Raw genomic sequence first — 16,362 nt, 5'->3', positions numbered from 1 at the left:
AGTTTTTTATTTTTATTCTGTATCTTTTCTTCCCTGAGCAGTACAAAATAAATCACACAACAGCTATCTCTGAGGCAGTCTCTTTGACTGAAACGATATTATTTAATATCTTAAATTTAGGAAGAAAGTAATTGACTGTTAGCCTACAGGTGTAAGTCCTCCTTGTTCTTTTTTTTGAGTAGCTGTGTCAAGGTATCTGTACAGTACGATAATACTGGGGACAATGTCTTACACTGTGAGTTTTCCCCTTGCCTTTTACCCTAGGGGGAGCAGTTCAATAAACCGCTTTAGCTATTTTGAGCACATCTGCCAAGTACAAAAGAGTGTTAACCACTATCATTATATACTTACCTCGATCTCGTTCTACCAGCCTAGTTCTGCAGAATCCATCACCTTTCCATACGGAGAAATTCTAATACAATCAAGAGATGTTTTTCAGCCTGTTTGCCTTTGCATTTGGTAAGGATGATGTGTGAGTTCCACTAGTGCAAGACTAAGTCAGCAGCAAACTACCCCATCACATGACCTCTGCGTAGACCCAAGTTTTCATACCAAGTTTACCAAGCATATTAGCTTGATTCTGAAGAAAATCTTTCTAAAAAAGAAGAAAAGATTCTGAAGAAAACATTTCCAAATATAATCAGTGCCTCATAACTTATTGTAAATATGTATCTGATGGAAACTTCTCTTCTTCAGATTATGAAACAGTGTTTTTCAAGAGAGAATTTGACAAAAAGGACAGAAACCATCTGTCTGAACTTTTGAGAGACTGTGGATATTCAATACCTGCTAGTGTAGTACAGCATGTCTTCCAGCTGGTCTGTCCAGGTAAGTGGTTTCTTGAAAAGGCTTTGCAGTGGTACAGAATTTCAGCTGTAGATGCTGCAGGCTTTGGGTTTTTTTGCCTTTTCTTTTTTTTTTTTTTTTTTTTTTTTTCCTCCTTGCATGAGTAAAGAAGCTACTATTCTCAAAAGCATAGTCAGAACAAACCCTACCTGATGATGATCTTTTAAAAAATGGAGCATTTTATCATTATACTTGAAATAAAGGACATTTTTCTAGAATCCCACTGTGTCTAACAATGCTGGAATATAATCCCATACTATCTCGAAATATAATTAAGAGGGTGTAGAGCAGTTTTATCGCAGGTCTGCTCTTGCAGATGTCTCCAGGCAAAACTTTTTTCCCCTTTGTAAAGTCAGTGGTGCTTGCCTTCCAACATCCTTAAACAGATCAGCCCAACAACCCTTCACAAACACAGATGAGTGTTTGTAAATAAAATAAGACGTCACAAGGCAAGAATCAAGATATCCTGTACTGTAAATAGGAGGGAGATCATTACCCTTTAAAAATAGAAATAAAATTGTAACCGATTAAGCCCTTGAAACCAATCTGGAGTCGCATCTTCCGTCTGGCTTTCCTTGTTCCTAGGGCAGTCAGTGAGGAGCCTGTAGTGCTCTGCCCTCCGCACAGACGTGCAGCAGCTCCTGGGTGAGACTTCTGGAGATGGCCTCTTTGGGCACCTCACAAGTTGAGGTGGGAGATGCCACTTGCAATTTCTCCTCTCGCACACTTCAGCAGCACACTTTCAGTTTGTACTGACATACGTAGGTGCTGTGAACCAAAGCTCCTCTAAACATGAATTTTTATTACCTCGTTGTCTTCCTCAGTTTGACAGTCATCACAGCTGGAAGATTCTTTTGGGCAGGGATCTTCTTTGGAGGTCGTGGTTAATTTTATGTATCGGCAATTCCGAAGAATGCTTTTAAAGTACAACTTCATTTAGTGAGAGAAACCCATGCTTAACTGGTGCTTTTGATTTGTTAATGACCTACATATGGTTTCTTTTTATCACAATTTTTTTTCTATGCTTTCTTCCAGCTACGTTCAAGCTGCATCTTTGAGAAGGTGGTCTCTCTGACCACACATCATACTTGCACATTATCTGCTTCTCAGCGTTGACTCCTAGTAAATTTAATTAATTTCTCATGGAAAATCATGTCATTTAGGTCACATTTCTAAGACAGTGTGAATAAGACCAGGTATTTTTAGTCATTTGCTCAGTCCCCATCACTATGGTAACAGGAGATTTTTTGACTGGTGAGACAGATTTCTGCCTTATATCCTAGATTTGGGAAACTATTGCTACTTCTCACTGTGTTCACAGACAGACTAGGAAAGGTTCATGCTTCCCTACTCATTATTTAATTTATTTAGAGTCTCTTAGCTATGAAGTGTTATCAAGGCTTGTTCGGCCATTTCAGGCAGTGTGTAGGCTTCTTATTCATTTTGAGTTCAAAACTCTCCCAAATTATTAACGTGTAAATGATGAACGATTGCTGAAATAGGGAGATGTGCCTGTGTCTAAAGGGCACCCATAAAATGATTTCTAACATGGAAGCGTTTTAAATAAATGGCACTTATCTCTAAAGTGTCCTCTTTTTCTCAGTTTTATAATACAAATGTCATTATTTCTGAAGATAAGTTATTAACAGAGTATAACCTTGATAAATTGCCTGGGAGAGACACTGCAACTGGTTGAATGTTTTGAATTGCTGAATATTGATTTGATGCAACAGTCTTCTGTGCCCGTGCAGAGCATCCCCTACCATCACGCTGCCTATTCAGAAATGGAAAGATACGGGGGAGAGGGTGGGTGGGTGTGTCTGGGCACAGTGGTGGAGAGATCTACTGACAATTACTATATCAAGCTTTTTGGGGTGAATATCGCATCCTGTATGGCCATGTCGCTGACCCATGGAAGGTTAAAACAAGAAAAGGGATCCTGGCCTTGTGGCTATTTAAGCTGAGCACAGGGAAAAAAAATAATCAGGTTCTATCTTGAATTTTTTTCCATTTCAATTTACTCTTACTGTTGTATTTATTTTTTTTTTTAATGAATCTAAACACTGCTGAAAAAACACGACTTGTGAAAATAGGTGCCCAGATGTCCTGTTACTTTTCCATTTCCAGTAATGAAATGATGAGTATTGTCTTTGTTTAACAATAATTTAGACAGGAAAAGCTTGAAGACTTTTTATTTTACATGTTCTCTTGAGAGTTTTAATTACATCAGTCATACACAACTATAAATCTGATCTGTATGGGATCTCTTTATTTGATGTAAAGGTTAGACACTGAAGATAAGATAGTAAAATTATTAGAATAAAACAAGAATATTTGTAGCAAAATGCTAATACTCATCATTATATGACAAAGAGCTTGCTGTCAAAATACAAAATACCTGCGAAATGTGAATTAGAAATATTAGGTGGAATAGAAAAAAACCCATGGAAGATACGGAAAGGCTACTAGACATACTGTTTTGAGTCTCTGTGTTGGTACAGGCAAAGCTAATACAGTAATTTGACCAAAGGAGACTGTAGTAATGACACTGTTGGGAACTAAAGAAGACATTGGTACCTGGAGTGGCCTTACGAGTGCTGAATTGAGGCTTATACAGAAAAACATGTTTGTGATTTCTTCTGAAATCTGCTTTTTAGCTTCTGGGGAACAAAGGGAACTTCCTTTAGGTCAAACAAATTTAACCACAGATGATTCTCTAGATGTATCTGTACATATCTTGTTCCCCACAGCGTGGGGAAAAATAAGTGACTGCGTTACTAGCTACACATTGCTCACTGAGGAGTTAGGGACTAGAAATAATTTAATGGTTTTCTATCAGTGGTGAGGTTTGGCTGCTAGTTTCAAGAAAAAGCCAATTAAAATTAAGGTCATAGTGCAGTGATTTTTAGATTTCATACACAAGTAATGATGCTATTTCATCATATTTCAGACCAATTTGTGCTGCCACTTCATTCTGCTATTGGAAAAGCAGAACACCATGCACTGTGCAGTCAGGAGAAAACCTCAGCACAACACTGCTGTACTTTGAATAAAATAGCAAAAATAGAGGTAATGAACCAATCAATTCTAGCGATATGCTTTGAAGTATCCATTGAAATTGTACCTAATTGTTATGAAAAGTATGTCTTTAAATATTTCTCAAAAAAGCAGTATTGTAGTCTATGTGTAAATATACGGTTTTTTCTCCGATTGATTCAAAGTAGTACATGTTTTTTTTCAGGTAAATATTTACACTGAGTTCAGAGGAACTATGCATGCATGTGGGTTATGTACTGTGACTGCTAGTTATTTTACTTATAGATTTACTGAAGAGTCTGGCAGTAATATCTTGTTATTTAACGTATTCTGCAGTCACTGGAGTTACTGCTATTAACACTGGTTGAGACTGGGTTAGGTAAATAGTCATGAGCTGCTCCTCGTGTCTGTTGTTAAAGCAAACAGTTCACAGTTGCAGCATCCTGAAAATTCGAGTATTTTCAAATAAAATGTAAACACAGTAAGGATTTTTGATGCAATTGGCCCTTCTGAGCTGCCTCTACTAAAAAACAGATTTTTCCGTCTTCGTATCTGTGATCTCGATAACTAGTCTTGTATTTATACAAAATATCCAGTGTTTAGGCTGAGGATATGAAATATCACATATTCTACTTGAATTTGAATCGTTGCCTATGAGCCATCTGAATTTATACCAGTCTTGCCTCATTGCTGATTGTTCTACATTTACAGGGCGGTAGTAAACCATCTCTTAAGTACAGAAGTGTCCAGAATTTTCAGATATTTAAATTTTCATATATAAGTAGAAGGTTTTGTCACAGGAGCTTTCAGGCTGAAGAATGGTCTGGCTTGATTTGAAACAACAAATGATAGTGCAAAACAATGAACTCTAACAAACCACGTCAAGGCAACGTGTCTTCATTAAAATGAATGCCAATTCTCTTTCAAGCTGCAGACTAGGGGGCAGATGCAGCAGGTCCCCAGGATTTGCTTCCTTGCATGAAGCTGATAGAGGGTAGTAGAGCCATCATCCCACGCTACCCTTGTCACAACAAGTGGTTCAGAGCTTGACTCACGCTGAACCTTCATCATTTTTCAATCCCACTGGGCAGTTCCACAATAACTGGTGCCTGTTGCTGGGACTTTTGGGAAGTTCTCATGTTCTTGGAGGCTCAGCTCTAGAAATGGCACTGCCTGACCGAAGACCCTGTCTGACTGACTGACCCAATGCACCCTACAGTTATTTTCTTTCTCAATTCTTCTTTATTGTGGTTCATATTTGTGACATCTTATGCATAAATTGTTAAATATAAACAACACCTAATAGCAATTGCTGACGCAGTCATGCCAGAAAAGCCTTATTTATAAAGCAGGACCCGTCTGTGTTGAGTACCATGCATATTCTGAAGAAAAAAATATGCTTCCTGCATCACTGATGGGAAGCTGCCTCTGAAAACTGTTTATTTTTCATTAAACAAAATCTTACAGGACAAGCAACAGGAAACTATGAATACTGTAATAGGAACAAAGGTGTAATAGCTCTCACGCCGCTGGCCGAACGCAATGCTCAGGAGTTTCTTTCTTTGAAATGTTGTTTAATAATGTTGTCCACACCAACGTGGTAATGAGCCCTGCGTCAGGTGTAGGCTATCATTATGACCATTTAAACCAAATATAACATTAAGAATTTTAAATTTCACAGTGGAAGAACTCTACAAGTGAGTTAGTAATAATGAATAGATGCATTAATAAAATGTCTTAGTAGAGCTATTCCAAAGCTTTGTATTTCCTACATAACGGTTGCTGGATCAAGGCTAAATACAAATCTGATCTAATTGTCCCGTTAAGTCTTTAAGACTGTGGGTCATTCTCTATCAACTGCAGCAAGGAAATAAAATGTGTATAGTATCCCCCTCTCCTTGACAGCTGATCCTCTCCCAAAGGAATTACAGATTGGTATGAGTTTAAAGGTTAAAGAACTCCCACAACATCTGGAACATTTGTCAACAAGCACGCAAAGATCTTTGCTGGATCCGAAAGCTATCTAGTCAATGTTTGTCCACAAGCATTCTTTCTAACCTACCCCATATATACAAACATAAGCCTGTGTTTCTCCTTTTGTTTCTTTTAAAGGAAGGTAAATTTTGTGCTTAAGAACTTAATTTGCTTGAGTGTTTTCCTGTTAGCATATCATCAGTATGCTCCTCCCGGGCTTGGCAAATGGAACAGGAAATTCAGTTTTGGTTACCCACGCAGCCTACAGTACTGTAGGCCAGCCAGCAACTTCATGGTTAAAATGGTATTTCTTTTTGAGATTAATAATAATCCAAAACATCATTACGGATTTATTAAGATGTTTTGATAATAAAGTTGAGAACTAAACAAAACAAACGTCCTACTTAGTTGATGAAGAGAGTTTTTGCAAGTCTGTTCACATTTTGTATCACATTTATATAGAATTACTCTAAAAACCTACTTTGGAGCAACAATGCAACTATCTGAGAAGTAAATTTTCTCCTTAAAATTCTCCTCTGTTAGAATGTCTACAGAATAGTTGACAACAGTTAAAGGAGTAGTATGCTGACACTGCTGCCTGTCATCCAGACTGATGCTGTCTTATTTATATTCTCCTGTCTTGTCTCTTCCTCTTATACCTAAGCTATAAAATCTTGGACTGGCTTTTTCTTCCATCTGTGTTAGAATCTGGCACTGAGGGTCTTGTTCTGTGCCTAGGGCTCCTGAGCACTATCCTAATACTAATAGATTGTACAAGTAATGATGCATTGTCAAATCTGCTTTAAAGAAAGTTGAGGAATTTTTAAATTTAAACGATGGAACTTCTCTACACCCATATAGGCAGAGTATAAGCCCCTACATTTGACTAGTGTCTATGCCAGCTCTACCCCTAAATATAGGAAGGGTGATACCTATCACATTGAATCCAGTGGCAGGTTATGAGTGGGAAGCATGACAGGGTTGAGGTGCTTATCCATCAGCCTATGGCCAGTGGTGGAACACAGAGCAGTGGTTATACTGGTCTGACTGCTTCTGGAACCGTCTGGCTGAAGATCAGGGAGAACGGATCTTCCCTGGGCCGGCATTTTTCATTGCAAGTGCTTCTCACAAATCTGTTAGGTGTAACCTCTTGATGGGAGCTTAGGGTGTTTTCTTCCTGGCTCTTTCTGATGACACCATCTAGGATCACTGCTATGGAGTGGCTTGATCAAGCTGCCCATCTTCCCTCTTAGCACTTCAGCCTATCTCAGGCCAAGAAGGACAATTTCATCAGACCACATCCCTTTCCAGCTGGCAGTTTGTGTTTTCATTAGTGTTGCTACAGGGAATTTATATTTTTATATAAATATTAGTGGCTCAGCTTGCAATAATATCAAGTGCAGCTCATTCCCTTGATACAACAGCTCACACATTGTAAAACTTTTTGAAAGGTGTAAGTTAATGAGCATGTGTGTCACGATGAAATGGTTAGCAAATAGCCATAACGCTGCTTTGTCTATTTTGTGTTTGTGGACTCTTTATGTAGATTTTCCAAATCATCAACCCATTGATTTGTCTCCAGCTCATCCTCATCTGTCCCCGGCTCCAAGTTTTCTCTTTGTTGTGGCTCGAGCCTATTCACTTGTTGAAATCTCTGACTGTTTGTGTGTTAGTATCCACATGAAGTAAAACAAGAAGTGCCATCCATTAAGAGAACTCATCATGTTCACTTGTGTCTTCATGGCTTTTTTTCATGTATTATAGAATTTGACTTCATTTTGTTAATTAGGTTAACTGCTCCTGAAGGCCCACTAATACTGATGGAGCAGGTTCATCTCTTATGCCTGAATGGCAGCATATCTGTTAAAACAACTCAGGATGACTTTTGCTCTTTTTGCAGTTGTGTTAACTGCCGTCCTGTTTGTTGTCCTCAATAGCACAAGTCTTTACTGCTGCCTAGACAGTTTCCCCCATTTTTGAGCATTTGATAATTTCTTTCCAAGTTTACTACTTTGCACTTGTCTTTACTGAATTTTATCTATTGACTTTGGGCCATTTCTCGAATTTATCAAGATAATATTGAGTTTGACTTCTCTCCTGTAAGTGCTTGTAACTGCTTTCCAGCATGGTGTCACCTACAAGCTTTATAAGTGTCTTCTCTATTCCATTATCTTAGTAGTCATTAATGAAAATATTGAATAGAACCAGACTCAGGACAGACCCCTCTGAGCCCTCGCTTTATACTTCAGCTCAGTTTTGACAGGAAAGCATTTATCCACCCTTTGACTAGGATATTTTGAACCCTAATAAGAAAAAATGAGTTAGGAGAAAATATGAGCTTAAAGATTAGGTAGTTATTAAGAGATTCACAGAGTCTAACACAGGATAGCAGTATGTGGGAGAGAAATTAAATATTCACCATTTATTGCTACATATACATCTTTTACATGATTTAAGAAGGTTTATTCTCTGATAATACATGAAAAGATTCATCACTGCAGTATTTTTGATCAGAAAGATATAGATTGGGTTTTAAAAATGTGAAGAACTTCTTGCTGTCTGCGAGGAGATGGGCCATTGTGTTGGGTTTGTGCGTGGTGGGGATTTGGTCATGGGGGAGAGGCTACAATTGTGGATGCTGGAGAAGCTTCTAGAATCTCCTCTGCCTCCAAGTCAGACCCACCTCTGGCCAAGGCTGAGCCAGTTAGTGATGGTGCCTCTGCAAACAACTTACTTAAGAGGGGAAGAACCTGCTGGGCAAGGAGGAGCAGAGGAGAGGGGTGAGATGTGGGAGAAATACCCATGCAGACACCAAGGTCGGTGAAGAAGGAGGGGTGGGGGTGACACCAGAGCAGAGACCCCCTGCAGCCCCGTGGGGAGAGGACAGGCTGTGCCCTGCACCCGTGGAGGCCACCGGGGGAGCAGATGCCACCTGCAGCCCGTGGAGGACCCCACGCTGGAGCAGGGGGCTGAGCCCGGAGAGCACCGGGACTCTGAGGGCAGCCCCCGCTGGAGCCATCTGTTGCTGGGCGGACTGCAGCCCAGGGCAGGGACCCTCACTGGAGCAGGAGAAGAGTGTGAGGAGTCCCCCTGAGGAGGAGGGAGCAGCAGAAACCAGGGGTGATGAACTGACCACAACCCCTATTCCCCATCCCCCTGTGCTGATGGAGGGGAGGAGGGAGAGAAATCAGGAGCAAAGCTGAGCCCGGGAAGAAGGGAGGGGTGGGGGAAGGTGTTTCTAAGATCTGGTTGTATTTCTCACTGTCCTACTCTGGTTTGATTGATAAAGTAGTGGTGGTGGTGGTGTCCACGTTGAACTGATGTCTTTTCCCAAGTTGAGTCTGCCTTTTGCCCCTGCCCGTAATAGGTGAATCATCCCTCTCTGTCCTTGTCTCAGCCCCTGAGCCTTTTGGTATATTTTCTCCTCCTCATCCCACCAGGGGGGAGGAGTGAGCAAGCAACTGCATGGTTTTTAGTTGTTGGCTGGGCCTAAACCACAACAACCGTATAAATTGACTTAACTAACAACCTTACTAAAATATATAATATTTATAATATGCTTTAGTAATTGCACAGTACAATGCATCTGTACAGATATGTGCAAATGTATGTATAGTGCATATAGAAAAATAAGGCTGAAAACTTGGATAATATAACTTGAAATAAAGAAATATTTATATCCAGTGAACAGAAACCACTTGTTGAACAGGTGGAAATTGAATAATCACTGCTCCCATACCCAAGATCTCTTGACAGGGCAGTGAAAGTAAAGAGTTTCAACATCTTATTTGATAACTATGAAGGGAGAATCATTCTAACATCCAGTATTAGTTTACGGATTATGTGAGAGTTTCATCTTTTTTGGGGGGCGATTTTTATCCATACTTTAAAAGCACAATAATGTTTCCAATACTGCTGTGTTGTAGATAAGTGTGTATTGTTCTCATTTCTTAGATGGAGAAATAGAGTTTAATGTTTTATCTCTTACCATATACTGAATTGGTGTTAGAAATTTGACCTGAATTATTTAAACTTGGCTTCGAACTGCCCATGCTCATCAAATAGGTGACCTCTAAGGAACAGCTTATTTTTTTGTCTGTCTTTCGTATGTGTATGAACACACAAGCTCATACTTAATCCTCTCCCCCAGGCATGTGACTAACACACGTGTACCCAACTTCAGCTAGTTCTTGTTGCCTGTTGAGACAGGTACTACTCACGAAAGAACGATCCTTGAATTTTTGCTGTCAATAGTGAATGTATGCAGGAGGCCAAGCAGCATGCAAAGGCTTTTCAACAAAAAACAGTCTTGCTTTTTCTGATGAAAAATAGTTGTCAAAGTAGAGAAACTGCCCAATTTATATAATAGAACCCAAAAATCTTATTTTTTTTTTTTTCTGTTAGGTTTTGATAATTTGACACTTTTTAGGCAAATTCTAATCTATCAGTAATAACAACATTTGGCTTTTTGTCATGATTACAAATGTAGGAGCATAGGGGCTTTGCTCCATTACTTTGCTGATTAACTCAGTGTTATTATACAGGATCCTTTTCCAGTTGAAAGAAGAAAAAAAAAAAAAATCTTATAAAATGGAACAAATATGATCTACAGCAAAATGGTTTTAACTGTAAAATTGGTCTAAACAACTGTATATTAAATATAACAGGATTGTTCTGTGCTGTCATCTGCTTGACACTTTATTTGTAATGTTTTCTTAAGTTTTTCATTACCTCAGCAAGGCTAGTCTTTGCTTTCTGCTGATATGTAAATTATTTGAGTAACAATATTTTGTTATTTCAAATGTCCTGTCACATGTTCTTGCAATCCATTGTTGCATTTAAAGCTCTCTCAGGTTAGATGTCATAAACTTAATCAATCATGAGATTGACATAGATATACTTCGTTTTTTGAAGAATAGTCCTCTGTATAACAGCTCATCCACCTTTCAGACCGAAAGCAAGAAAGAATTCTACAGCAAAATTGTGCAATATCATCACATCACCCATTTGTGATATCAACAACTGATGCTGATATAAATCATTTCAGTTAAGTTCATGTCAAGACAAGTATCTTGAGCTTATAGATGTGAGATTCTGCCCCTTTCATACCCACTTTAAAAATGGCTACAAAAAAAATGTAATTATGGAGACATACAGTTATGTGAATTTTATCACTTAGGCATTCTGTGTATCAAGACTCATCCAGTCCCTTGTTTCCTTTCGCGTTATGATCTTTTTGCGTTCTGTTGTTGTAGTAACTTTATATGAAGTCGTATTTCTCGATCTAGTGAGTAATTTTATTTTTTTTTTTCTCTAAATTATCTTTTGCATTTTTTTCAGTAGAAGGATTAAATATTTGTCTGGCTATCAGCTGTTATATCTGCTGATCAAAACCAACATAAAGCATCCTCTTTAACCATCTAACTCTCCTAGAGAATTACCAGTCCTTTTACCAGCTAAAATATTTGTGTTTCTCCTGAAGAAAACAGACTTGGTTGTCAGTTATGAAGATGAGTAATTTTTTGGTTTTCTGTTATTTGGCTTCCTGGGATTACATTGGTCTCAGTTTTGCTATTCTATCTGAAATTGAATTTTAGTGCAGTATCGCTAATATTGTTTGTCAACCAGCAAAAAACTGTTTCTGCACTGGGGGCATCTATCATCATGACTGTCATTGTTGGAGTTTTATCCTCTGGTTCATGAATTATTATTTTAATTTTCTTTAAGTTGTGCTGAAAGCTGCATACCTGCGGTAATTTCTTTTGAATCAATTGTTTGAAACTGCACCCCTTGCGTTGGATGCCTTTAATATAAAGTTGTGATAACCATTCAAATTCTTGAAGCAAAGTCTCTAGAACATATGTGGAGGATAACATCCAAGATGTCTCTCTGCTGTAGTTCAAGACAGCAACTAATAAATCTTTGTGTAGTAGCTGACTGAATACTTCAGGATATCCATCAACAGACTGCATTTTCTTAAAGTCAACACTGTCAGCTAAAAACTGCACTTAATGTATTTTTGCCACTTTGAAAACTATAAAAAAATTATTTCTATATTAATAAATCTTTTCTTTTAAATGGAAATTAAAAAAACCCAAAACAAAACAAAACACAATTCCTACATTTCCTAGATTCTTATCCAAAAACATGCCATCATCATATATGTAGTTTAATACAGTGATGGATAAAATATCTGTAACTTTCGTTAGGAAGCGTTCCAGACTAGATGATTAAGTCTCAAATAGATATTTCAAAGGTAGGCCCTCACTTGTTGGGTTCAATCCAGAGGCTAATAACATCGATAGAAAAACTGATTCGAATTAAGCTACTCACTCCAAATAATTGGTCTTGGCCATAGGTTAAGAGACATACGGGCAAGTCTCATTTAAGCATTGTCATAATACTGTCACACTGAGTTAAATATTTGTGTAAAAATAATTAAATAATGACTGAAGTCACTTATATCCCTTTCTGGAAACAGTTCATGATCTCAGATTAAATCTCTGTAAAACCTGAGTTGAAAGTTCATGCTAGTGTCATGGATACTGTTACTAAAGCTGCTTTTGTTATTTTGGTTTTCCAGTACTAAAAGGCTATTTGAATGTAACAGAGAGGGTCTAGGTAAAAAACTCAGAATTAAAAATTAAGATTACTATGAATGTCTTTATCCTGGGGGGGAGGGAAAAAAAAAAGTGTGTTACACAGTTTTACCTATGGTCCATTTTGTTAAATTCTGTAGAAACCCTTACAGCAAAGTCCCTGGAAAATGCTGATATTTTATGAAGATTTATCAATTTCATCAATATTTCTAGGTCAAGGAGAAAATTGGCAATCTATTACGAGAAAATATTTTCTTAAAACACTCTGTTTTATTGACAGTTTCAGAACTGCTTATGTCCAGAACTCTCTTCCAGTGAATAGTCAGATAAGAATTTCACCGCAGAGGAATTATTGGAAACCACCCTGTTTTGGATTTAACAGGATTAAAGGTATGTTTTATGTTAAAAACATATGTAAACATTTGAAATTGCATGATCCAGAATAGAAATTGCATTTTTATTAATTTTGCTGACTGTCATGGCATAAAGTCTTTGTCATTTTAAAATAAAATTGTACCTGGGTAACAATTAAAAGTTATTTGGACTTTCACAGCCTTATCCTATGCTTCCTGCAGTTGAAAACAAATCTTCTGCTGACAACAGTGGTACAGGAAAATAATTTTTTTTTCCTTTCAGAAATGAGCAGGAAGCCATTTCTATGTGTAAACTTGTATATCTTAAATATAATCCACTGCTTTTATATTGTCAGGTTCATATGGAGCATCTATACATGAAAAAAGTGGGATTTTCAAAAGCTCATAGAGCTGTATTTAGGCTGTGAAAGACTGTGGCTTGGTACCCTTGAAAATTGTGGACCTTGATCGACCAGGGCAGAATTATGCCTTTTGTCAAAGCACTAGGAAAAAAAAGTGCTTATTACACTGATTCTTCCTTTCCATTGAATATGGAGTACTTCAAGCAATACCTCATGCAAAGGAAAATCTACATGTACATTTTGTGTTATTAAATACATTGTCAGTGATACCTTAGCATAATAACTCATGAAATGTACTGGCCACAGATGTAATTATAGAAATGATAGGGAAAGGGAAGAATGTACAAAATGGAGATAACTACCCAAAATTGTCTGAATAGGAATCTTACTAGGTAAATAGACTTTTTGGTACAAAAATTACAAAAGTTCAATTTGGAGCAATTATCAGGGGTTTTTTTATTCTTCTGAGTTCAGCTCATACATGATTAAAATTTCACAAAAACTATCACCGGCATGAAATTTCGTCCAAAGAGGGAAAAATTTGGCAGAGCAGCCTGTCTTCTGCCACCTTTAAAGGAAGAAATTTCATAAAGTTCTAGAGGATCACTGTTTATAACCTTGGCTCTGTCAAATGTGAACACGTTCCTATCATAGTTTATCTTCAGACTTCATCCATGGCCTAAACAAATTTGAAGGCACACAGTTATCTCTTCACCCCAAGACTCCTGATAGCGTTTGTTTGTATACCCCGGTGAGGAGGTAGTAAAGCACACAGAATTTTTACACGTTTTATCTGACTGGTGTAACCCCTCCATTCCTTTAAATGAACATAAAATTGAGGTAGATCTTTTCTTAAACGTTGACTGGAAGTAACGGGCCGTGGTGCTTTGTGGAAGACCTGAGATGGAGTAAGAGGTCTAATAGCTTTGTCCCTGACACTGCCTTTATCTGTTGCCTTAGGAGATGTAGCTCATTTATGTTTTCCATTTACCCCTTTCTCTAAAGCGTATCTCCTTGAAAGAAAAATTTCAGCTTGCACAGTTTTCAAAATTCTATATGAATTTATATGAAATATTATATGAATGTACATGAAATATAAATATGTAGAACCAGCTTAATTACTGAAAGCTGTTTAATCTTTCAGGCTCTCAAAGTGCCCTTTGTCGAATATGGTGAGCTTTGGATGTTTTACAGAACGTGAAATACATTAAATACAAAATCATATTTTAAGATATAAACCAGGGCCAGCATTAGGACTTGCTCTCTTCAAAAGCAGTGGCAAAGTTCTCATTAATTGTAATGCAGAATGATCGGGGGACAGCACAGGAGACTGAGAGTTAACTCCCACGTGCTATCTACATGTTCCCACCACCCTGCTGTCCTCAGTTAATTTCTATAAACATAGGAGATGAGGTTAATTCATATGAAGGAACAGCTGAAACTTTGAAATTCTGGTGTCTTTTGTTGGTTCGTGCCACAACCTGAGTGTTATTTAAACATCTATTTTTTCATATTTAATACTGGATAATACTCTAGAGGCCTCTTTAAAACAGCTAATGTTCCCTTTGGCACTGAAATCCACTTACCTTAACTGACTTCTGTTATACTTCAACCTGATTCTCAGAGTCACAATGGTAATATTCATTTTAATGTCCCAATAGGCTCTTAGTATTCATGAAATATTTGATTTACATTTCTAATAAGGCTTATGGAATGCAGAAACATGAAACCCATACTCTGCCATGATTCTAACTACTGTCTCTTTCATTAACACTGTGAATTATTTCTCAAAAATAATCAAAATCTGTAATTGAATATACTAGAATAATTTTGGAAAATTAGTTTAATTATTCCAGTGCTTCTATTTGGAAAGATCACATAATTTATAATAACAGAATAGGCAAATATGAATTTATCCTCCTAGAGTCCTTTTGTTTACAGTTATCCTTTAAGAAAACATATATACTTGAATGTGCTTGTTAAGCAACACAGTTACAATGTGAATATTTTTTACCCCAGAATTCTACTGAAAAAATAATTAATCTCAGAATTATTTCAACCATTGATAGGTGTGTTCTGCCCTTTAGAAATATGTTGCCATATGCATACTGTAATATAGAAAGTATTTACCCGAGCTAACTGTTGTATATTCAGCCACAGTAAAACTGAATATGCAGATGAAGCATGAATACTATATGAAGGATACAGCAGAAATCACTACACTATATATATAAAACCAAAAGTGCATCTGAAGTAACTAGGAGGTGAATTGGAAGACTTAAAATTGCCCAGCGTAGCCACAGTTCGGGAAGTATCCTCCTTTTCTGTAGGCAACTGCAAAGGGTTCATCGGTGGCTTCCTGTGCGAAAAATTATGGAGGTTTCTGATTCATCAGAAGCATGACAAAAAGGTCTGAAAACGGGCCGTGAACATCTGAACATTTTCCAGCTGCTACATGTTGAGTTGTGGGACTGAATGGCGTTTTGACCATTATAAACATAGGCAAGAAGTGTATTGAAGAGAGCAGAAAATGTAGGCTGAGAAAACCTGAACTGGAGAACTTGTCGGGAAGAGGAGTAAAGGAAGAGGACGGCAGATCAGTACAATAATAAAAAGACAGATATCTTGGTAACCTGAAAAATATTTTTAAAAATCTCAGAGCTGTGGAGCTTCAACTGCCCCACAGGTCCCAGTCCGTTCTTAGGCGTGATGCCAGATGGCACCCACGAGGGGACCTGCTCCCAGCATCGGTTATATCTCAGTTCTTCCAGTTACTAGCCTGCTGTGGGGTGGGTGAGCACAGGGCACGCAGAGCTATACCAAGGCATTGCTCAGATGTGTAATTCTACTTACACAGAGGGCTTGTGGGCCAGTGGCTTCCAGGCTGGCAGCACTGCCGTGCCTAGAAACCAACATCTCATCAAGAGCTGATTCCTGCTGTGGCAATCTCTATAGGGCACATTTCTCTCACGATGCACCCAGCAGCTCTCGGTCACAACCTGCGCTGATTCCTCTGTCTTTTTTTGGTACGGTTTGTAGCGTTAGTCCGAACTTGTAAAATTTTTGATGTCTTGTGTGTGTGTTACTTCAGGGATTGCTTTTGCTGCATGATGGAGTACAATTTGTAGCCCTGCAGGACTTAGCTCTTGAACCAGGACAATGCCATCATCTCAGCACATGTGTGGAACCTGG

At 38.0% G+C, this 16,362-nt stretch overlaps 1 protein-coding gene across 1 annotated transcript in view; it reads left to right on the top strand.

Moving 5' to 3' along the window:
- The window catches only part of IQCM (IQ motif containing M), a 179,679-nt gene that overhangs the window by 137,849 nt on the left and 25,468 nt on the right, over positions 1-16,362 (top strand). Inside the window, 1 exon segment of the mRNA XM_074905949.1 lies at positions 684-828. Coding sequence (XP_074762050.1) covers positions 684-828 — 145 coding nt within the window.

The sequence above is a fragment of the Athene noctua genome, chromosome 4 (assembly GCF_965140245.1).
Source record: "Athene noctua chromosome 4, bAthNoc1.hap1.1, whole genome shotgun sequence".
NCBI lineage: Eukaryota > Metazoa > Chordata > Aves > Strigiformes > Strigidae > Athene > Athene noctua.
Note: the sequence above shows the minus strand (reverse complement) of the source record. Positions and strands in the feature narration are given on the sequence as shown.